This window comes from Pongo abelii, chromosome 9 (genome assembly GCF_028885655.2).
Source record: "Pongo abelii isolate AG06213 chromosome 9, NHGRI_mPonAbe1-v2.0_pri, whole genome shotgun sequence".
In the NCBI taxonomy this organism is placed as follows: domain Eukaryota; kingdom Metazoa; phylum Chordata; class Mammalia; order Primates; family Hominidae; genus Pongo; species Pongo abelii.
Genome location: NC_071994.2, coordinates 91,808,253 through 91,830,815, shown reverse-complemented (window position 1 = coordinate 91,830,815; position 22,563 = coordinate 91,808,253). Strand labels below are relative to the sequence as shown.

Sequence of the window (22,563 nt, the reverse complement as noted above, 5' to 3'; positions counted from 1 at the left end):
TGCTTTTATCTCATTATATACCCACAAGTCATTCAGGAGCAGGTTATTCAATTTCCATGGAATTGCATAGTTTTGAGTGAATTTCTTGTTCTTGATTTTGAATTTGCATGGCAGTACAAGAGACGTTTTTAATTTCAGTTCTTTTGCTTTTGCTGAGGAGTGTTTTACTTCCAATTATGTGATCAATTTTAGAGTAAGTGCCATGGGCTGACGAGAAGAATGTGTATTCTGTTGTTTCTGGGTGGAGAATTTTGTAGATATCTATCAGGTCCATTTGATCCAGTACTCAATTTAGGTCCTGAATATCTTTGTTAATTTTATGTCTTGAAAATTAATTGTTTTCAATAGGCTGTTAAAGTCTACCACTATTATTGTGTGGGAGTCTAAGTCTCTTTGAGGGTCTCTAAGAACTTGCCTTATGAATCTGGGTGCTCCTGTGTTATGTGCATATATATTTAGGACAGTTAGCTCTTCTTGTTGAATTGAATCCTTTACCATTATGTAATGCCTTTCTTTGTCTTTTTTTATCTTTGTTGGTTTAAAGTCTGTTTTGTCAGAAACTAGAATTGCAACTCCTGCATTTTTCTGTTTTCTATTTGCTTGGTAGGCTTTCCTTCATCTATTTATTTTGACTTACATGTGTCATTGAATATGAGAAGGGTCTCTTGAAGACAGGATATCAATAGGTCCTCATTCTTTACCCACCTTGCCACTCTATGTCTTTTAATTGGTGTATATAGCCCATTTACATATAAGATTAGAATTGAAATCTGTGGATTTGATCCTGTCATCATGATGTTAGCTGGTTATTTTGCAGACTTATATGATTGCTTTATAGTATCACTGGTCTGTGTACTTCAGTGTGTTTTTGTCATGGCTGGTAAGTCTTTCCTGTCCATATTTAGTGCTTCTGTCAATAACTCTTGTTAAGACAGGTCTGGTAGTAACAAATTCACTCAGCATTTTCTTGTCTTGAAAGAATCTTATTTCTCCTTCATGTAAAAAGCTTAATGTGGTCGGATATGAAATTCTGGATTGGAATTTCTTTTTTCTAAGAATGTTGAACATTGGCTCCCAATCTCTTCTGGCTTGTACGGTTTCAGCTGAGAGGTCCACTGTTAGTCTGATGGGCTTCCCTTTGTATGTAACCTGGCCTTTCCCTCTAGCTGCCTTTAACATTTTTTCTTTCATTTTGTCCTTGGAGAATCTGATTAGTATGTGTCGTGGGGATGATCTTCTCAAGTAGTATCTTACTGAGGTTCTCTGCATTTCCTGAATTTGAATGTTGGCCTATCTAGCTATGTTGGGAAAGTTCTCATGGATTATAACCTGGAATATGTTTTCCAAGCTGGTTCCATTCTTCCCATCTCTTTCAAGTGCACCAATCAATCATAGATTCAGTCTCTTTACATAATCACATATTTCTTGGAGGTTTTGCTCATTCTTTTTTCTCTATTCTTGTCTGCCTGTATTATTTGAGAAATACAGTCTTCAAGCTCTAAGATTCTTTCCTTCACTTGTTCTATACTGCTATTAATACTTGTGATTGCATTGTGAAGTTGCTATAGTGTTTTTCAGCTCTATTCTTCTCTAAACTGGCTTATTTTACTCTCAGTTCCTGCAATGGTTTAACATGATTTTTAGCTTCCTAGAATTGGGTTACAACACGCTCCTTTAGCTCAGTAAACTTTGTCCCTATCCATATTCTGAATTCTACTTCTGTCATTTCAGGCATCTCAGCCTCAACCCGGTTCTGAACCCTTGCTGGAGAGGCGATGCAGTCATTTGGAGGAAAGAGGGCACTGTGGCATTTTGAGTTTTCAGTGTTCTTGTACTGATCCTTTCTCATCTTTGTGGGCTTATCTGCCTTCAATCTTTGAGGTTGGTGACCTTTAAATGGAACTTGTTCTTTTCTTTTCTTTTTTTTTAAAACAGTCTAGCCACTTTTCTCCAGGGCTGCTGTGTTGTGCTGGAGGGTCGACTCCAATCACTAGTTGCCTCAGATTTTACAGTACCTGGAGGAATCATCAGTGACGGCTGTGAAACAGCAAAGAATGCAGCCTGCTTCTTACTCTGGGACCTCCATCCAAGGGAGTTATAGACATGTTGCCGGCCTGAACAGACCTGTAGGAGGTGGCTGGAGACCCCACTGGGAGGTCTTACCCACACAGGAGGAAAAGGATCAGGGACCCAGTTTAAAAAGTAGTCTGGCCACGTTTTTATAGAGCAACTGTGTTGTGGTGGGGGTCCACTTCAGCCCTTGGTTGTCTTGGACACTCCGAAGTCTGAAACCTGGAACGGCTAAGTCACTCAAACAGCAAAGATGGTGGTTTGCCCCTCCTCCTGGCAGCTCCATCCCAGGGTGTCCTAAAACCTCTGTTAGCCAGAGAACACCAGTGGGGGTAGCCAGAAACCCTAGTTGGGAGGTTCCACCCAATTGATGAGGAACGCAGTTGGGGATCTGCTTTATAAAGAAGTCTGGCCACATTTTTGTGGGGTCACTGTGCTGTGCTGGGGTACTGCTTCCACCCCCAGTCATCTTGAGCTCTCCAAAGCCTAAAAGTGGGAATGGCTAAGGCAGCCAAACAGCAAAGATGGCAGCCCACCCCTCCACCCCCTACTCCCTGCCCCCCACCACCACCCAAGAGCTCTTTCCCAGATAGGCACAACACTGCTACCAGTGCCTGGCTGGAAATCCAAGCCAGTGGGTCTTATCCTGTGAGGTGCTGTGGAAGTGGGGCCTGCAGACCGTCACTGCTCAGGCCCTTGAATTCGGCCTCTTTTTTATGGGTATGTATGGGGGTTTAACCTCCTGCTTTGCTGGAGTTGCAGTTACTTTTGCCATGAAGCCTGGAAAGCTGGAGTATCTACTAAAGCTCCTGTGTCTCTGTGCGTGCCTGAGTAGCTATTCTGCTAAGACTTCATAGAGCTGTGTATCAGACTGAAGGCCCTGGTGAAGTGGGTTCACGAGGGTATCTGCTGACCTAAGAGTTGCAAAGATCCATGGAAAAAGCATGGTTTCCTGGGGTTGCACATTCACTCATCATTTTCCTGGGTCGGGGAGGTTCCCTTGACTCTGTGTCATTCCCAGGTGGGCTGTTGTCCTGCCTTGCTTTTCTCCATTCTCCTTGGGTTGAGTTGTTTCCTTGATTAGTCCCAGTGTGAGTACCTTTTCATTTCAGTTGAAGGTGCTGTATTTACTTGCCCCTTCAATTTCTCTTTGTGAGAGCCACACACCATAGTTGCTTCTAGTCAGTCATCTTGGTCACTCCTCCATTCCATTCTTTTGAAACCAAAGCTTAATGGCATTTAAATTTTATTTATAATCCCTATCTGAAAAAATGTAATTGTGATCTCATCTAGCCTCTGTCCCTGGAAGCCAGCACCTGGTATTCTTATGAATATTCTTTCTCAATCAGTTAGAACATTTAATGATTCCTGTGTTCTGAATTAATTGGTATCACTATACTGAAGAGTATAAACAAGTTTTTTAATTAAGGAGTTGAGCCATAGGACCAAGTCTTGGTTCAGCTACCGTACAAGTTCTGTGTGACTTTGGTGGCCAATGTTCTTTGAGCTCAGTTTCACTGTTTAAAGAATGGAGGTAGCAGACGTGATGCTACTAATGGGCTACCTCACAGTGGTGTGGTGAGAAATGAGGCAATCTGTATAAACAGTTTACTAGATATGATGGTCTGTGAAGATGTGATGTCATATATGCTATATGAAAAGAAGACAAGAAGTTATAAAACAACACCAGTGTTTAACATAATAATACCTCAAGAAAACATCATTTGTAGAACCTGGGTTTTCATAAATTATATGTAATTATATACCTCTTTTGTTAGGTTGTATACCAAGCTGTACATCAGTGGTGTACAATCAACTCTCAGAGTGTAGTTTCCTGAAAAATAAGAAAAGAATAGATTTTAAAATTTAATTTCTTTCTGTTATTATTTTCTTCAAAGACCACTGCTAAATTCCTAGCCAGAATGATTGTTTTAAAACCTGATTTCAACTGTAACTCTCCAATGGCTTCCCAACTAACCCTGTAAAGTCCATCATCTTCACCATGGCCCACAGTGTCATATATGAAACCCCAGGGCACCTCTCAAAATCTGCATTTTACTTTCTGCCCAAGAATACTCCCTCAGCATCTTCGCACACACTGTCCTTCCAGCCTGGAACAGTATTCTACATTACATCTGTATTACTTACTCCTCTTCCTCTCGTCTAATGTCATGTTTTTCTGAGAGATTTCCCCTGATCACCCTAGCTAAAATAGCACTCTCTTACCCCCTAATTTTAGCCACTCTCTCTTTTAACCTTGGCTCATGTTTCTCCATATTACTCATCTATTTAACATAAAACATATTAAGTACTTGTCTTTTTATTATTGGCCCTCCCACTAGATGATAAATCCCCTGGGATAAGGTGCATTCTCTTATTTGCTGCCATACACCAGTGCTTAGAACAATCCTAGAATTTGGCATTTAACCAATCAATATTTGTTGTGACAATGAATTTGTGAACCAGGTGCTCTTCTTAGAGTTTCAGTCCCCATTCCTCAGGAGGTCAAGGGCTGGTGGTTGTGACAATCAAGTGAAGCACCCAGAGGAGGTGTTCTTGGGAAGCCAAGGCAGCGCAGGGAGGGGCTGCTGACTCAGGAGGAGTTTTGCAGTGTGGAAGTCAAGACAACTTCACAAACTTGGAGAGGGGACACTTGAACTGGGTTTTCTAGAACCAGGACACAGTTGGGGGAAAAAAGTGGTATTTGCGGCTAAGGGCACAGCCTGTGCGAATGCTCACAAATGTAAAAGCACAGGAAACACTCAGAGGATGGCAACTGGCTTTTATCCCAAAGCCTCAGACCCATGTTTGAGAACAGCAAAAATTGAGGCTTTTAAAATAGTGACACCACAACAGAATTGTTTATGGAACTTAAAAATTTGATTTTAGATTCTAAAATTTATCTGGAAGAATAAATATGTGCAAACAGCCAATGTAATTTTTAAAACAGAAGTGCTTATAAGAGTGGAAATTGGGGAGGGGAGTAGTTTGGCAGCATTTATTACAATTTAACTGCACACATCCTAAGACCAAATAAATGTACTTGTAGCTCTCTACCCTCTCCTCACATTATACTGAAAAAGCATGCAAATGAAAAAATATTAACTACAACAAACTGAAGCAATCTGTCCAGCAGCTAGAGAATTGACACAGAATTTGTCCTACTGAATACAATGTAGACTTTTGTTGTCTGGTGGTAGTGTTTGTTTTTTAAGTGAAACAGAGATATGTGCTGATATGGAAAGTTTTTCATAATGTGTTGCTGAATGAAAAAGGCAAGTTGTAGAACGATTTAGCTATAATATGATACCAAATACCTGTATAAGGTGGTGAGAGACAATAGAGTGTAGTGATTAGAAGGGTAAAGTTGGAACAGACCAGTCTGATTTGAGTCTAAGCTCAACCCTTCACTAGCTGTGTGGCCTTGGGAAAGTTACTTAACCTCTCCGAGTGTCAGTTTCTTCTTTTATACAAAAGAGATAATAAAAGTATTTACCTACTTATCTCAGAGGGTTATTGTGAGTACTGAATAATTTTTTTACATGTAAAGCACCTGAGATAGCACCCACTACACTCTTGGTGCTTTGTGGAGCTAAATTCCATATATTAATACCAACATGATGGAAACACCCAAAACTGAGGACAGTAGTACCTTTGGAGAGAGGACTAAGTTTGAGAGTAGTTTGCGTTGGGGAGTTTTGCTTTATTTGTAAATTTTACATTTTAACATTAGAAATTTCAGAATCTATGATTATTTGCATTATTTGAGAAAGAAACATTAATACAATGTAAAAATATAAAACAAGTGAGATGAATGGTGTCCCAATCATATAGTACCTCCTGTCCTTTGTTCTCAATTTTGAAAATTATAGAGACATAATGAAGCAATTTCAAGCCAGGGATGACATAAGTAGCAAAGCTTAATGAGTTTTTAAAATACATTAAAATATCAAATCTTAAAAAACTATGGCCAAGTATGGTGCCACACACCTGTTTTCCCAGCTACTTGGAGGCTGAGGGGGGAGGATCAATTGAGCTCAGGAGTTTGAAACCACCCTGGGCAATACTACAAGATCTCATTTCAAAACAACAACAACACCAGAAAAAAACTATCAATAAAGAGAAAGTTATTCTACATTTCAAGAAAATATATTTGGAGTATTTATTCTGGGTGGGCATATATATATATATATATATATACACACACATATATACGCATATTTTATATATATACACATATTTTATATATACACATATTTTATATATATACAGTTATTTTACATATATATTTCACCTTATTATGTGTTTTAAGTAGGTGTAATGATATCAATCAAAGTTAACTTTTTTTGACATTTATTCTGTGCAAGGCACAGGTCTGGGAGATTTGCAAATGTAACTTTTTTTGCCCTTACAGGAGACTTTGAGATAGGGGCTCTTAGAAGTTATATTTAAAAGTGAGAAAACTGAGGCACAGAAAGTAAGTAGCTTGGGTCACACAAATAGGAAGTTGCAGGGCCAGGAATGAATCCAGGCATCTGACGCCAAAGGTCAAGCTCTTAGCCACTACCCTAAGAGAAGGAGAAAAGAATAACCAAATGCACTGTGTAAACTGACTTTCAGAACAGTGTAGCTCAGAGGCATTGACAAAGAAGAAAATGAAGGTTGGGTGCTGTGGCTCAGACCCGTAATCCTAGCATTTTGGGAGAACAATGTGGGTAGATAGCTTGAGCCCAGGAGTTTGAGACCAACCTGGGTAATATGGTCAAACGTCATCTCCACTAAAAATACAAAAATTAGCTGGACGTCTAGTGCTTGCCTGTAGTCCCAGCTACCAAGGAGGTTGGAGGATCATTTGAGCCTGGGAATTCAAGACTAGTGAGCCATGATTGCTCCACACACTCCAGCCTGGGCTGCGGAGTGAGACCCTGACTCAAAACAAACAAGCAAACAAACAAAAAAACAGAAAAAGAAAAAGAAAATGTAAATGCCAATGTGACTCCATCAAGGTCTCATGTTCCAAGTGTTGACATGGCAAATTTACTAATACACTAAAGAAAATATTCTAAAAGATTCCCCCTTCATTCATTTAGTCCTTTTTTTTTGCAACCGTACCCCAAATATTTATTTAATAAAACATTAGAAATCTAGGAGTGAATAAGCAAGATACTGTCTGTTCCTTGTTAAAGAATACAGTCTATTACTTGTAAAACAAATAATTATTTAATAATGACAGTGATGAGTGCCACGAAGACATGTCTTCCCTGAAAAAGTAACATTTCAAAGGAGGGTCTAAGGATAAGGATTAAACAGGTAAAGAGGTGTTGAAGAGCAATCTGAGTGTAGAGAACAGGAGTGCAATGGCTGGGATGTTGCATATGGTCAAGATATAGATATATTAGTGGAGCTGGATTGTAGTGACAATGGGCTCTTTCATTTTCATGGAAATCAATCTGAGATTTCCTTTAGTTTGGTCCTTTGCTTATTAAAAGTATTTCCATTCTTCAAAGTCAGCCTCAAATGCCTATCCCATTTCTCAAGCCTTTCCTGAAGTTTCTATTATTCTCTCCTCTGAACTCCCAGAGTGGTTTTATCCTACCCTTTCTAAAGTACCTGCATACAATATAATTCAAGATTGATTTAGTATATTATCTGTACTGAGTGCGCCACAACGCCCAGCTAATTTTTGCATTTGTAATAGCTATGGGGTTTCACCATGTTGGCCAGGCTGGTTTCGAAATCCTGACCTGAAGCGATCCACCTGCTTCAGCCTCCCAAAGTGCTGCGATTACAGGCGTGAGCCACCGCACCCCACAAATGATACAGTTTTTCTACACCATTCTAAATTATATAACTCTTTAGGTCCCTGACTTAATCATTCAACAGATACTTACTAAATCCCTGCCGTATATAAAAAGAAATCGACCAGATGAAGCTAATAAAAGAATGCTGCTTTTCTGAATTAGTACTCTATACTTCAAAGCAAAAAAAAAAAAAGTAAGAAAAGAAAGAAAATAAAATAAAAGGAAAGGAAAGAAGAAAAGAAAAACCTGCTCACCTAGGGCTCACCCAACTCTCAACTAGGGTTCACACACTGCTTCCTGTCAGACGTTGCAGTAGATTCCCCAACCACATGTTAATACATAGCCTTCCTTGTTAGTGCATAATTTATTAACCAGACTGCTGCTCGTAGTTTAATCACATCTTTTCTTATGAGACCAACGACATTCACCTTCTACAGACGAGTCAGCATTAATATAAGCCACGCCACGCTCTTGAAGGAGTCTTGAATTCTCCTATAATAAAAAGGAAAACTATAAATATAAAGTTATAACCCACTCCCCCTCCCCCACAAAATGCACATCTACATGTATGTAGATTTCTAATTGAGCTGACCCATATTAACGACAAATTTGACATAAGAAAGTCTCATAAAAGATCTGCTTTGAAAGAATTTCAATAAAGATTACTGGTAGGAAACAACAAGCAAAACTTGTTAAAAGCTAATATTTAAGATGAAATTGTCCATATACTTATGGTAAGCGGAAAAAGAGTTAATTTCTTAACCATACTGTAGTTTATCCTTCAAAAAATTGTCTTAGCAAACATGAATGACCTAAGAGACTTTTCAGTGAAAATCTTCCTTATAAACATCTCATTATTTAAGCAGAGAATATTGCCTGATTCATGTGGAATGAAGGTATTTTAAGTGTATGAAATTTCAAGTTAAATTTCATATTACGAAAAATAAGTGAAAAATCATCTCCTGACCATGAAGTCAGGCTCTCCTGTAGGATGGCACCATCTCCTGGTCAATATTGATAATTGCACACTTTTACAACGCGTAGCAAAGTTTTTTGGAGACATCAATGTGGATTCTGAGTCTCTAAAATAGATAATTTCCTAAGCATTCTGACTATAAGATAAGAAATGAAAAAAATGCAACTGTAAGCAAAAAAAATAATTTGAAAGACACAAATTACACCGTCAAAATATTAGGTTCTTCCAGATAGTGGCAAAATTCTTTCTTATAAAACTTTGACTAAGTCTACAGGAGCACCATTTTTTTTCAAAGAAAATTAAAGTCCACAGGGTTTCACATAATATCTGGAGTATGAAAGAAGCCAATAAATATTTACAGCATGACTGGAAATTAATGGAATAAACATTGACTTTGCATATATTTACTTTATAGCTAACGTTTCTGTTATATAAAGCCAACAACACAATACAACAATATATAAAGCAGGTAAAATTACTTTTCAAATGTCTTAGTAAATATTCTGTGGTGGAAATTTCTGCCTTACTTTTAACATAATTTAACATAGAGCAGGTCATTATGAATTAAGAAAGATAAATGAAAAGTATACCTTACAGCCAGGAATGGTGACGCACACCTGCATTCCTAGCACTTTGGGAGGCCGAGGCAGGCATATCACTTAAGCTCAGGAGTTTGAGGCCAGCCTCCCAACACAGCAAAACCCTGTCTCTATTAAACATAAAAAAATTAGCCAGGTGTGGTGGCACATGCCTGTAATCCCAGCTACTCAGGAGCCTAGGACAGGAGAATCGCTTGAACCCGGGATGCTGACGCTGCAGTGAGCAGAAATCACGTCACTGTACTCCAGCCTGGGCAACAGAGCGAGACTCTGTATAGTTAGCTTTAGGAGATATTTTGGAAAGCGTAAAAGAATCATGATAGAAATCAAACATAATACAGGAAAATTTGGCTTCATGGTCAGGAAATAGAGACAATTTAACTTCATATTTTTCATAAATTTGAAATAGCTTAATTCCCTTTGAACCAGACAAGATTCTCCACTTAAATGACATGTTTATGGGAAGATATTCACTAAAAAGTCTGTTAGGTCGTTCATGTTTGCTAAGACAATATTTTGAAGAATAAACTACAATATGATTAAGAAACTAACTCCTTGTTTTGATGTTTGGTTTCTAGCATATCTACTTATTTACTCTCATACTCCCAGGAAATAAAGATAAATTAATTTTGACAATTGACATTAAGTGGCTCTAAAAGGTTCAAAAAAACCTAGTTCTTTAGCAACAGAGATTTTTATTGCTGATTTTTGAACAAGAATATGTTGCTTCAGATTTTGGGGAAAAAACTTTGAATACTTTCTCATTATATTGACTTCTTATTTTTACATGCTTGGCAAATAATTCCTGGCTACTTTATTTTATAAAAATTTATATTATAGCAAATTATCAACTAACCTCTGCCCACTCAGTAGAACCAAGAAGACCAAATTCTTCTGCATCCCAGCTTGCAAACAAAATTGTTCTTCTAGGTCTCCACCCTAAAATGTATGTGTATATATAAATGATAGAAAAAAATTCATAATATACCCAGGACACTACCAAGCCCAGACTGGGAAAAAAAAAAAAAAAAAAGTCATTGATGGTTTGGGAAGGGCAAATTGTAGTAAAAATCTTTACTTACATAACTTTCTTTTGTAAGATTTTAAAGTTGTTGACACAAAATAGCACAATTACATAGAAAAGGGGGGAAATGTGACAGTAAAAATCTTGCAAGATCATAAAACATTCTAACAGGTTTATAATGATTCGCTATGCATAGAAAGTCATTGGTGGTCTGCAACCGCCTAGAACAAAGAAAGAAATTTCTAGATGCATTTGGTGTTCTGAAAGCAGATATAACTGAGAGAAAATCCTTTAGAACTCTTTCCTGTTGTTCTGACATCAAATGAACAATTGTTCAATATCAGCTGGTCCGTATGATTTCACTCCATTCTCTGCCAGAATTAATCAACGAGGGCTCAGTTAGCAACAGCAATGTTTGCTGTTGCTGAAAACCACATAATTCAATAGAGGGGTGATGTGTCTCGGAGGTTATAAACACTGACCTTGGAGTTAAGGCAAGATCTTGTTTCAAACCCTGGTTCTCTCACTAGCAGCATGACTGAGGGAAAGTTATTCAAACCTACTAAACTTCCATTTCTTCATCTGTATACAAGGAACAAGAGAGTAAAGATGAAGATACCACTTGATTGTGGGAGGATTAAATGAAATAATGTTTAGAAAGCACTGAGTATGTGCCCCCAAAATTGTGAGAAGTCATCATCTTAGTAAATATTCATGTGTGCTTAAGAATGTGTATACTATAGCTGTTGACTCGAGTCTTTTGTTTTTGTCAATAGTATTATTCAAATTTCCTATTATTATTCATCAGCATTCTATTTCTTTGGCATATTCTATAATTGTCACAGTGATGTTTTGTACAGTTACCACAGGGATTTCCTAGCAAAATCATGAAACGTTTTTGTAATAAAATTAAACACTACCTACTTCATTAACTATGCAAATTTAGGTTTCCATTGTTTTGTTTTCTTCAAATATAAGATAGCTGTGTAAAAAAAAGAACTGAGCACCTTTACATTTTATTTTAAATAGAGACATCATGGTTTTGTGGACTGGTAGTCAGAAATTTGAGTTTGAGCCCTGATTCTCTTATTCTGCCACATGCTAGCTACATAATCCTGGGGAAATGACTTGATTCTCTAAACCTTGGTTAACTTATCTGTAACATGAGAAGATAAGTAAATATGTCTTCTCCCTAGTTGCTATGACTTCAAAGTAGATAGGACATAGAAAAATAGTTTCTCAAAAAAAAAGAGTAAATACTATGCAAACAACATACATTATTGTTTTTATTGTTGATAAAAATATATAGATTATATTTTACAGCTCCAGACACCTTGTTTGCAGGGTCAATAAAGAGAATGAACTTCCTGCTCTCAATGTGTAATTATTATTTTAAAAAGCAAACATCTGAACTAAATTTTACTTTGGCTTTCATATGAAGATTCTAAAATGGCTAAAGTGGTGATGTTACGTGTATAAACCTAATTTTTGTGAGAGCACACCAGGGCTCAGGGTATGAGAACACAGATTCCAAACTTTTGACAGAATCCCTTTAGACCTAAGACCAGTATTTCTCTGAATGAGCATCTATCTCCTTAATTACTCCGTACACTTAACGTGAGGTCTGGGGTTAGAAGACATGGAAGAACGTCTGCTTACAGTCTCTGACTAGGAAGCTTTGGCTTATAATCTAATTTCAGTGTGTTTTCTTTAGTGATATAACGCATCTGCATCTTCTTAGTTGCCAAGAACAACCATTAACAGTATAATTCCTTTATTTCAGATTATCACTTAATACATAAATATCAATAATATAATTGTTATATAAATAAATGCAAAAATAAACAATATAATTAACCAACCATCATTAAAAATTGTATTGGTGTTTTTACCAAACACATGTAATGGTTGAGGTAGTATGTTTATACTCCCTTTACAGAAGACTAAACTGAGACTCAGATAGGTTGGCTTTTTTGCTATTTGTTTGTATTACCTTCCTTTTTGAGTGTTCCAAAGCTCCTCACAATTTCATGAACAACAGCTGCTCCACTCTGAGGGTCAATACCACCAAACACCCATGAGTCCCGGTGACCTCCCAGAATGACATATCTGTCTAGAAAGCATCGTTACAAGATTATTTGTCATTTCAGGTCAATAAAAGAGAAAATTGCAAAAAACTCAATAGCATCTAAATACAAATCACTCATGACTCACAAAAAAAAAAAAAAAAGGCTAGGTTCGCCAAGATTTGTGAAAATATGTTATTTCTGATTTTAATATGTGTTTCTTCTATCTGAGAAAGCATGTGATAAAACAAATATATATTTCAATGTATTACTATAAGTACTACATTAAGTAATTAAGAAAGTTTAACGTGATCCTCGTTCACATTTTTTGTAATTCTCTATTACTCCTCTCTTACCTAACTTACCACTTTCTAATATATTCAGAGTAAGAGAACACAGTGGCCACATAGGAAGCTCTCCAATTCCTATTCTTTCTATTCAGTTTTTAAGGTACAGCTCAAATATTTTCTCCCTCTATTCAGTTTTTAAGGTACAGCTCAAATATTTTCTCCCTCTATGCAGTTTTTAAGGTACAGCTCAAGTATTTTCTATAGAAGAGGGAATTTCTCTGCCTACCCAGCTCTCAGGAGTGATAAAGCATTGATCACCCTTAAGCATATGGCTCCCTTTACAAACTGTCAGCTCTTTGTCTCAGGTCTGTGTCTTCTTTTATCTCCCCATTTCCAATGCTTATCATGGAGCTGGCGCAAAATAGGTACTCAGTATTATTCAATAGTAGCCACTTATATATTGTTTAGTACTCTTTAGAATATGCAAACAACAAGGATATCAATATTCTTGATCAGACATAAATCACTAGCTGCTTGTAAGAAACATGCAATTAATGTGTTTAATATGAATTTAATAGTATCTGTTTTGGTAAGAAATACAGAACCAAATAGTTCATAAGAAACTGAGGCTTCATGAACTAAGACTATGTATAAAATGTATTAATCAGTAGATCATCTGAACTTCTATGGAAATCATATGTCCATATATTTTATCAGTGGCTTTAGTGGTAGAAAATAAAACTATGCAAAGGATTCATTAATATACGATTATCTTAATTTTCTAAGAGTGTGATATTTTATACAGATGTTTATAGTTATCATAAAGATATTTCTCTATGCAAAATATATGGTAAAAAAAATTCAGAAAACTTGGAAGAAAACACATCTTTCCCTGCCCTGATTCCCTTGATCCTTTAATTGAGGCCTGCACAATTTATCATTCACCTTGGTCATCTGCCCAGCCTAGCACCAAACATTCACTTTTCTTCACCACCTGTACCACAATACAAAATTATTTCATACTTATTTCCTTTGTTTTTAGGTGAGTTCCACTGGTTTTCTTCATTTGTTTGTTTGTTTGTTTTGATTCACTTTGCACTCCCAGAGCTTGGTAGTATCCAGCACATAACAGTTACTTGATCAATATTTGCTAAGCAAATGATTCCTTTACCTGGTTCCACTGCTCCTCTGAGAGTACCTATCACATTGTAAATTCTCGCCACTTCACTGGTAGAGTGGATGTGCATCTTGACTTTTCTAATGCAAAAATAAAAGACGTTCTTTAAAAAAAAAACAAAACTGGTTAACAGATTAACACTATAAGGGTTAAGGGAATTTTCTCCTCTGCCTTTGAAGGTTCAGATCTGGTAAAATAAACTGAAAATTGACTAACAGGAGAAAAGGCATACAAACTTACCAACACACCAGTGTATACAGGAGCCAAACAAAATGTGAGACTCAAACAAAGGCTAAATGGCTGAAGTTTAACTAGCACCCTCTTCATAGGGGAGGTGGAAGTGGGGGAGTGCAGGTGGTTTTGAGGGGTGGTAAATGGTTTTCAAGAGAGTTAAATGGGCCCAAAGAGCAGGCAATAGTTTGTAAATAATTCTCTTTGGAACTTGAATGGAACTAGAGAACAGTCAACAGCTTGTGACAAAGCCTGTGCAGATAAAGTGATATGCCTCAGTTTTCCTTCCCACTATATGAGTTCAGTTTTCCCTGGTTAATAAAATTTCAGGGAGTGGAAGGAAAGTCATTGTTTTCCTTCTGCAGGAGCTTCAGATAAGGGAACTTCAGAGAGAAACTTACACTCTGCTCTTGTGGGGTGAAGTAGGAGGTCAGAATTATTGATTCTGAAGCTGCATCTAAGGACTTTTATCCTTTAGTTCAAAGTGCTCAGCATGCCAAAACACCATACTTTGGGTTATCCATTTTCTGAGTTCCAACAACACTCATAATTTTTAAATCTTCAATCTCGTTTAAAGATTTCTAATTGTTGACAGGCAAAAATTACACTGGTTCTAACTTGCAGTTTTGTTTCCTGCTGGTATTATATAAATTTTACTTTTTCTGTCATCCTCTATAGTATTTTTTCTTTAAGGCTCCCCCTTAAAAGAGTTAAAATTAAAATAGTCTCTTAACTGTGTAGAAAAGTTTCCAGTAAAGCCAGGTCCAACATTGTAGGGCACTTTGAGACTTCCTCTCCAGCTGCTATCTGGTGGTGCTGAGCCACCCATTTTTCTGTTGGACACAAAAAAACATTATTAGCCACAAAAAAACCTTGAAGTAACGCATTAAAATGTTAATGGATTCACTTTATTGAGCATCTGCTCATAATATCTTTAATGAGTGCAAAGTACTTTGAATATAATATGTCATTTAAACCTTACCACAATTCTGAGGAATTGCTACCTCTACTTCACAGATGGGGCACAGGAGGCTTAGATAACATGTCCAAAGTCATGCAACTAGTAAATGGTATAATTAAGATTCAAATTATTGATAAGAATTTGATCTGCGTTACCAGTATCTAGTAGTAAATCTAAAAGTGCTTTCCAGAGCATGTGCTGAAGAAAGAGCTTGATGTCTAACTCTCTGAAATTTTTCGTTCTTATTTGTCTCACTGGTGTATAGTTATTTTTCACAAAGTACTTTCATACACACCTACTAAGAAGACAGGAGGATCAAAAGAAAGGATTTCATTTCAGAAGCCCCTAAAAGCTTCACGCTATTTTTTAAAATTCAGAAATAAAGATTCAGGCAACCACCCAGTATATGCCATGGTCCCTGGTTATCTTTCAGCAGGTGACTGAGAAAGAAAACATGGTAATGTTTATGAAATGGTGGGGTTCTTGTAGTTTCACTTCAACATATCTGCCTTTACTGTATTAAGATGATGGATTAACTTATTCTTGATATGGGCATGTAAAACAATATACTTTTACTAAACAGCTACAGAGAGACAAATGTGTTTCCCGACAAACTTAAGAGACTGAGTGTTCAAACTGAATAATCTCTATCATAATTGTAACTATATTTTTATGAAAATCCAGCTATAAGGCAAAAGCAGACTTCTTTGGGCCTACCACGGGCATTTTGTTCCTGTTAAATGAATATTCCAAAACTTAAACCCAGCTCCACTTAAATAATGGCCTGGAAAAATAAATGTCATTATCTGATATTATACTGAGATGTTTAGTTATGAAATCAAAAGTGGAGAATTTCAATCTGTCCTGTACAGCTTTCTCTGTGGTCACGCACCCTCATGCACTCCAGGCTGTGTGGTGGAGCATGCTCTGCCGTGTCCTGTTTTCTTCTGTGCCTGTACACGGGTGCTTGTTCCCTGTCTACCTGTTTGAGGAAATATGAATAGCTCAACTTAACCTAGAATCTACTGCACATGCAATAAGGAAACAATCAGTAAGATCACTTTCTCATGGAAAATTCATTAGAATTAATATCTTGTTTTAAAATGCTCTATCAAAGTGTAAATAATTCCTCTCTTTTTTCCCTTTTTCACTAAGGAGTTTGGATATTAAACAGAATTTCAAGTAACGTATTATAAAATTTATTTAATCTATTTACAATAAAATGCCACATATAAAGCATCAAGCAACATGAAGAGGCATTTTACATTGGTAGAAAGCATAATACATAGTCAAAACAGCAGAGTATTAAATATACAGAAAATTTGCAAAAGGCAAGTAAAGAATATACATATACTTAATTATACATAAAATATTGATACAGGAGGTAGAAAGAAATTTAGTAAGCAGATAATGGGGGCAACAGAGTCCTCGGCAGAGCTTCCCTTCTAACAAAAAGCAGCCCAAGAAATTATTTTTTTTTCCTAACAAAAAGCAGCCTGAAAAATCGAGCTGCAAACATAGATTAGCAAGCTGAAAGTGCGGGGGAATGCTGGCAGCTGTGCCAATAGAAAAGGGCTACCTGGGGCCGGGCGCGGTGGCTCACGCCTGTAATCCCATCACTTTGGGAGGGTGAGGCAAGCGGATCATCTGAGGTCGGGAGTTTGAGATCAGCCCGATCAACATGGAGAAACCCCGTCTCTAATAAAAAAAAAAAAAAAAAAAATACAAAAAATGAGCCGGGCATGGTGGTACATGCCTGTAATCCCAGCTATTTGGGAAGCTGAGGCAGAAGAATCACTTGAACCTGGGAGGTAGAGATTGCGGTGAGGCGAGACCACATCATTGCACTCCAGGCTGGGCAAAAAGAGCAAAACTCAGTCTCAAAACAAAACAAAACAAAACAAAAGGCTGCCTGGGGGCCAGGCATGTACACATGGAGGGTCCATCTTCCCTGTTTTTGTTACCACATGCACAGTAACAGAGAAATGAGCAATATGGCGCAGCTCAGGCAGAGAACTCACCTGAATAACAAAAGATTAGGGTGGGTCCACCAGAAATTCACACCCTATGCAAATGACACACCTGGTCCAACCAGTTTGTCCATGACTTATATAGATCAGTCACTACCTCTTCACCAGCTCATCTATAAAACCCTCTGCATTTTGCAGTGGACCAGCAACACACTTTTTCCAGGACCTCTCTCTGCAGCAGAGAACTATGCTAATATACTATAAACTAATAACATCAGTTGCTTTGGGGGTGTAAATGGATGAGAGGAAAACTTTACTATAAATCCCTTTGAATTGTGAACTTTGTAAATGTATTTCCTCTTCAGAATAAAAATTAATAGTCCATATTTCCATAAAACTACACAACATAAAGCCACGATTGTAGTGTCCCCACAAGGACACGTAAACAAATGACTAGAAGAGAACATAATAATAGTTATATATAAGAATCTAATATACCAATGAAAAAAATAATGCACATACATGGAGAAGTTTCAGTTGAAAAATGTTACTGAGGTATAAATCTCTTTAGGTCATTTTCTCACTTTATAAATAAAAAATAAATTCCACAAATATTTAAAAGTTGAATATTAAAATTTCAAACCACAAAAATATTAGAAAGTACCAATAAATGTTGGAAAATGTCTCTGAACATATTTGGTAGACAGTAGATGTCCAGTAATTAATGTATAGACAGTATTGAGTTTATAATTCTGTATCTTGTAGCATATTAATTTTGATTTGACCATTTGGAGAAGATTTGTTGTGTACTATGTTTAAGGCACTGTGTTTTATTCACTAAAAAATATAAATTTATACAAGACTCAGTCTTTCCACCAAAGAGTTTATAAATCACTCAGAAAAAAATACATATAAAACCAATCATAATATAAAACAGAACATGACAGAGCAAAGGTAAAGTTCTAAAAAATTTGGCCAAAAGAAAGCTTGAATCAGCTTGTGAGATCAGGAATTATTTTCTAAAGAAGGTTTCACTTGATCTGGATTTTACAGATGAATAAGGGCCGGGCATGGAAAAATGAGGGCGAAGAGCCTTCCAGGCACAGAGGCAGGCAAGCATAGAGCAAGTGTGAGGCATGATGACTATTCTGGCTGGGATATAAAATGACTAAGATTCCTTGAGAAAGAAATTGAAAAATAGTGTAACTCAAGTGCACATGGAGCATTTTTCATAATAAATCATGTCTGTAAAACGAGTCTGGATAAATTTAAAAGGTTGAAATTATACAATCATTTTATTACTCATATACTTCTTTTACTAATCCAACCACAATAAAAGGAATTTAGCAATCAATAACAAAAGTAAATTTAGGAAATTCACAAATATATGGAAATTAAACAACTAATTCCTAAATAACCAATGGGTCAAAGAAGAACTTGCAAATACAGTTTAAAAATGCTTTGAGATGAATGAAAATGAAGACACAACATACCAATATTTATGAGATGCAGCAAAAGCAGTGCTTAAAGGAAAATACATAGCTGTAAACACCTACATAGAAACAATCTCAAATCATTAAGCTAAGCTTTCACCTTAAGAAACTGCACAAAGAAAACTAAACTAAACTCATAAAGCATAAGAAAGGAAATTACAAAGATTGAAAGAGAAATAATAAAATAAATAGAGAAAATCAATGAAACCAAGGGTGATTCTTCAAAAAGATCAACAAAATTAGCAAACCATTAGTTAAACTGACCAAGTTTAAAAAGTAATTACTAAAATCAAGAATACAAGATAGGACATTACTACTGACTGTACCTAATTCCTACTTTTACCACAGTGCCTGAAATATAAAAGTCATTCTGTAAATGTTTCTTGAGTGAGTGGGCTGTGAGAAGCCATTAAAGGTCTCTCGAGCAGAGGCATAAGAATGAGACAACACCGTAATCAATAAAGGTGGCTACTAAATGCTTACGTCATTAAGTAGAGAGCGAGTAGTGTTTACCAAAGTGTCTTTTGCATCAGACATGAATTTGGGCCACGGCTCTCTCACTTACTCTCTGAACATTAGTTAAAATGAGTATCACAATACTAACTCATATCGTTGTCTTATAGGTTAATTGAGGAGATGTATGTAAAGCATTTAGCACAACAGTAAGTGCTAAAGCATAATTAGCATTCCATGCAGGATACATGCTATTACTGTTACTGTTGGCACTATAATTATTGTCCTAGAAGTTACTGTAGAAGGCAAATTAAAACCACATAATCACACTGTGTTTAGTATACATGTAAAGAAAACAGGAAACAATATATATGGTGTCCCCTTTCCCTCCCACTCAAGTCAACACTGAAGTTTTTACCATCACTCACATTTCATAAACTTTTTATTTAAGTTCTCAGCATTCTTGGGCCATTATATGACCATTATATGACTTTATATCTCTCCTCATTTACTCACACATTTATTAATAAACTTATTTCATGATATATTCCATTTGTAAAACACTGTCTTTTCTAGTTAGTGCACAACGCTAAACTGCTAACCACTTGAGAGAACCTGAGAATTGAGTACCTTGAGTACTCCCAAGGTACCTGTGCCAAGAGAGTAAATTTTCACAGTGAAATTCATAAACAAACCATTTGTTCTTTTAAACAATTTTTTAAAACTAAATTCCATTTATATGGACTGTTTCATTATGGCTTAGAAAGTATGGGTGAATAGAAAGTGTCTATTTTTAATTATGAAATTTTGAATGTAAAATGCACTTTTCCATGAAAGTTATGTTGTTAACAGTGATTGTATCTGTAAAATGGCTTACAGAGGCTGACACAGTAATGTCAGATGAATTGCGTTTGTTATTTTTCAATCAATCAGATAATTCCATTACACAATCAGAGCACAGCTGATATTGACCTAGTAAACCAGACCAAATCGTAGACGTCTAAATAAATCTCACATGTAATTCCATGATATTATGCATCATCCCTCTTTTCTAATTACAAAGATAATACAGGTTCATGTTTTAAATTTTTTTCTTTTTTTTTTTTTTTTTTTTTTTTTTGAGACGGAGTCTCACTCTGTTGCCCAGGCTGGAGAGTGGTGGTGTGATCTCGGCTCACTGCAACCTCTGCCTCCTGGGTTCAAGTGATTCTCCTGCCTCAGCCTCCCTAGTAGATGGGACTACAGGCACGCACCACCATGCCCAGCTAATTTTTGTATTTTTAGTACTGACGGTGTTTCACTCACCATGTTGGCCAGGATGGTCTCCATCTCTTGACCTCATGATCTGCTCGCCTCGGCCTCCCAAAGTGCTGGGATTACAAGCGTGAGCCACCGTGCCCAGCCCCATGTTTTAATTTTTTATGTAACTGAGATAATACTATATATATATAGTTTTGAAATTTGCTTTTCTTCACTTAATAGTATATCATAAGCATTTTTCTATATTATTAATTATTCTGGTACAACATATAATATCTTTTAATCGCTTCATTTACTATCATAGTCATTAATGTATTATTTGAGTACATATAAATTGTTGAAGATTTGTGTTGTCTATAGTTTTCCACTATTACAAGTAATGGTAAAATCACTTTTATCTTTTAAATATCATGAATACTTATTCTTTATTTATACATATTTTTAGGCAAATGCATAGTCTATGGTGCTATCAAAAGTTGTGCCTGGTCCCGAATCTTAACCAATGCAGTAAATCTTATAGCCCCAAGGAAGAAAGACTTGGGTACTTTCTTAATCTGCCCTTAAATTGAACAGATGGTCCTACTCCCCAGATGTCAGCCTCCTCACCTCTAAAAATGAGTGCCTTGCCCTTGGTCAAAAAGTGCTTCCTCATAGATACTGGAATAAAATGATTAAGAAAGGCTTGAACTTAAAGAAGAAAAGGGACTACCTGGCCAGACGCTTTGGTCTCTATCAATTTCACTTTTAGAAAAGCCAGTGTTCTCTCACCTCTAAAGAATAATGGTGGCTGGGCACGGTGACTCATGCCTGTAATCCCAGCATTTTGGGAGGCCAAGGCGGGTGGATCACCTGAGGTCTGGAGTTTGAGACCAGCCTGATCAGCATGGTGAAACCCCATCTCTACTAAAAATACAAAAATCAGCTGGGCATGGTGGTGGGCACCTGCAATCCCAGCTACTCAGGAGGCTGAGGCAGGAGAATCACTTGAACCCAGGAGGCGGGGGTTGCAGTGAGCCGAGATTGCACCATTGCACTCCAGCCTGGGCAACAGAGTGAGACTCTGTCTCAAAAAAAAAAAAGGACATGGCGACGGGAGAAAGCAGCACAGGGAAGAGGAAACAGTTCCAATGCCAGGTTAAGCAGAACAAATCTGGGAAAGTTTCAATAATGAAAGCAGAAAGTTTCAATAATGAAAGCAGAAGGGGAAGAAGAATAGAGATAAACACAAAATGGAAGTTGCTCTCATAGCATGTTATTCTGGGTCCTCCCAGACGTAGACAGTAAGAGGAATACACGAGTAAGAGATTTACTAGGGAAAAGCGTGTGTGGAAAATGAGGAGAGAGCTGAGAAACCCTGAGAAAGTCCTTAGACTGCAAGGTAGGTCTAATATCGAATAAAGGAAAAAGGGAGGAGGAAAAGAAAGAGGAGTGTTGGGTGCAGCATCTATTTAAGCCAGGCTATCAGGGAGTCCTTGGGCCAAAGTTTTGCATCAGAGGAATCCAGTGCCTTCCAGAAACAGGCCTGTAGTAGTATCCTTGACACACTGAGTCATTGCCCGAGAACACCTACAGGAAGCATAGTCTTGACACAAATATAGTGGGGTTTCAAAGCACAGTGTCTGGAGCAATTGATCAATTAGGCTGCCTGCAGTTAAATATCTGAAAGGCTCATTTTCATGGCTGTCATACACCAGATACTCATGTATATCCTAAATTCCAGAACAGAACCACTCTTCTATTTTATAGTGATAAAATTACAAGCAGCATCCATGTTGTAAAATTTAAGTACTAAAAAATGGAGATAAAAGCCTAACATTTGAAAACTGTCAATAATGAAAATTACCAAAATAGCCATCCATTGTTTCTTACAAACTTACTCTAGGAGCTTCTGTGCATCATAGTATCCAATTGGATGAACAGGAATACTTGGAAGACCAACAGCCTCTGCAATTCCACGCCTATAAGCATATTCTGAAAAAAATAAAATTGCCATATTTCCAGTAAAAACCCAGTTTCATTCAAACGGTTCTCTATAAATCACATTAAATACATTCTAATTTCACATTTGCTAGAATTGTTAAAGTAAAACAGATTAACAATTCAAATGTTAGCGAGAATGCGGAGCAACTGGAATCCTCCTACGTTGCTTGTGAGAATCTAGTCTAAAATTATACAATCACTTAAGGTAACTC

The 22,563-nt window shown here is 36.9% G+C and overlaps 1 protein-coding gene across 6 annotated transcripts in view; it reads right to left on the bottom strand.

The window, feature by feature from the left end:
- FOLH1 (folate hydrolase 1) overlaps window positions 1-22,563 on the bottom strand; it is a 65,338-nt gene that overhangs the window by 16,318 nt on the left and 26,457 nt on the right. For all 6 annotated transcript variants that reach the window (XM_002822339.5, XM_024255682.2, XM_054524891.1 and 3 more), the window contains 7 exons: window positions 22,249-22,342; window positions 14,969-15,067; window positions 13,998-14,083; window positions 12,464-12,583; window positions 10,303-10,385; window positions 8,300-8,363; window positions 3,837-3,904 (listed from right to left, as the gene is read on the bottom strand). In XM_002822339.5, coding sequence (XP_002822385.3) covers window positions 3,837-3,904; window positions 8,300-8,363; window positions 10,303-10,385; window positions 12,464-12,583; window positions 13,998-14,083; window positions 14,969-15,067; window positions 22,249-22,342 — 614 coding nt within the window. The remainder of the gene's footprint in view (window positions 1-3,836; window positions 3,905-8,299; window positions 8,364-10,302; window positions 10,386-12,463; window positions 12,584-13,997; window positions 14,084-14,968; window positions 15,068-22,248; window positions 22,343-22,563) is intronic.